We start from the raw sequence: 1,408 nt of genomic DNA, 5'->3' as shown, positions 1-1,408 counted from the left end.
CCTAGATGATTCAGGGCGAGCTGGCCGCAGGCAACGGCGAGTGTTCGCCGGTGATCCGCCGTCGAAAGCACCGGCCACTGCAAGGGGGCAGCCCCCGCGTCGCTCACGGTTGACCTAAACGTTAAGAACTGATAGTTAAAGTTCTTCAGTACGAGCCCTATTCGTATGTGCAAATGCAATTGATAACATGCCTTCTTTCGATGGAAAAGTGGAACAAAAACTTTGTTTGGGAGTTGGTGGAGAAGTTGTGCACCCTTATAGCATCGTCACCCACAATGGAAGATCAGCTTAGTTCCTTTACCTGTCTGGAGTTCGGAATGCTGCTTGTAGATTCGAGTTAGTACGCCGAAGCCGTCGTTTTGTTGAAAGAATTGAGAATGCATTCTAAAGACAAACCAGTTCATGAGTTGTGCATCCTACGTACGCTGCTTCTAGCGGAAAGTCTCTCCAGCCGTCACGAAGCATCGAAGCAAACAGTTCACGATATGGAAGCACTGATATTGCAGTTAAAAGATATCCCGTTAAATGTACTGGCTGATGCCAGACTTGCCATCGTGACTAGTCTTTTTGAACAGTGCGAATTCGAAGCAAGCTATCAGCAGGGATTGTCGGCGCTGGAGCTGCTAACGGACAACAGCGATCATGGAGTAATAGTTTCGGCATTACAACAGTTGGCTAAAACCTGTCTCGCTCGAAGACAACTGAGTCGAGCTAAGCTTCTAATAACACAGGCAGTCAGCTGGGCGTCGCACGAGCTTGGATCAATGAGCATTTCTTACGCAAAGGCGCTGGAAGATTACGCCTTTTACTTGTTGACGATGAGGGCATATAGCGACTGTATCAAGGTACATTCGGAAGCCAAAGATATCTATTACGGATATCTTGGCCTGCGCCCGAATTTATCGTTGGGAAATCTGGGGTTCTCGTTGTACCTCGAAAGCCGGCAGAATTCACAATTTGGTCCCATTGAAACCTACCTGAAGTTTGTGGTTGACCTGGATGCGAAAGTCAGGTCGGAAGTAGAGCACCCCGAAGAAAGACTAGCGGTGGCTTGCAGACGTATACGTTTACTAAAAACTGTAGAACGATTGGCTCAGCATGGGGACGTTGTCAAAACGGATAGCTTAGTGAAAGATCCACCGCAGCTGAGTATCGTAGAAATTAAAAGAATATTTTTAAATCTTACCGATTGTGAGTAGAATTAGGCATTCAAATGTGATTAGACAAATAAATTGATTTACTTGTATAAATTTATGTTTAAATGTGTCTAGTAAGAATGACACTTTTATGACAATCTCTAAGCTCCAGTTGTTTTTGGCATTTCGATATTTGATCAGAAGAGAAACATTTTCCGAACCTTTTTGCGGAAAATGGGGTGGAGGTTGGAGAGATCTGGTTGGGGGTGTTA

At 45.2% G+C, this 1,408-nt stretch overlaps 1 protein-coding gene across 1 annotated transcript; it reads left to right on the top strand.

Annotated features, from left to right (window-relative positions):
• The first annotated feature begins 377 nt into the window (after positions 1–377).
• LOC128746022 (uncharacterized) lies at positions 378–1,199 on the top strand. The gene has a single exon (XM_053843074.1). The coding sequence runs from the start codon at positions 378–380 to the stop codon at positions 1,197–1,199; it is 822 nt and encodes a 273-aa protein (XP_053699049.1).
• Positions 1,200–1,408: the final 209 nt, after the last annotated feature.

This window comes from Sabethes cyaneus, chromosome 1, assembly GCF_943734655.1.
Source record: "Sabethes cyaneus chromosome 1, idSabCyanKW18_F2, whole genome shotgun sequence".
Classification (NCBI taxonomy): domain Eukaryota; kingdom Metazoa; phylum Arthropoda; class Insecta; order Diptera; family Culicidae; genus Sabethes; species Sabethes cyaneus.
This window is presented reverse-complemented; position numbering and strand designations above follow the sequence as displayed.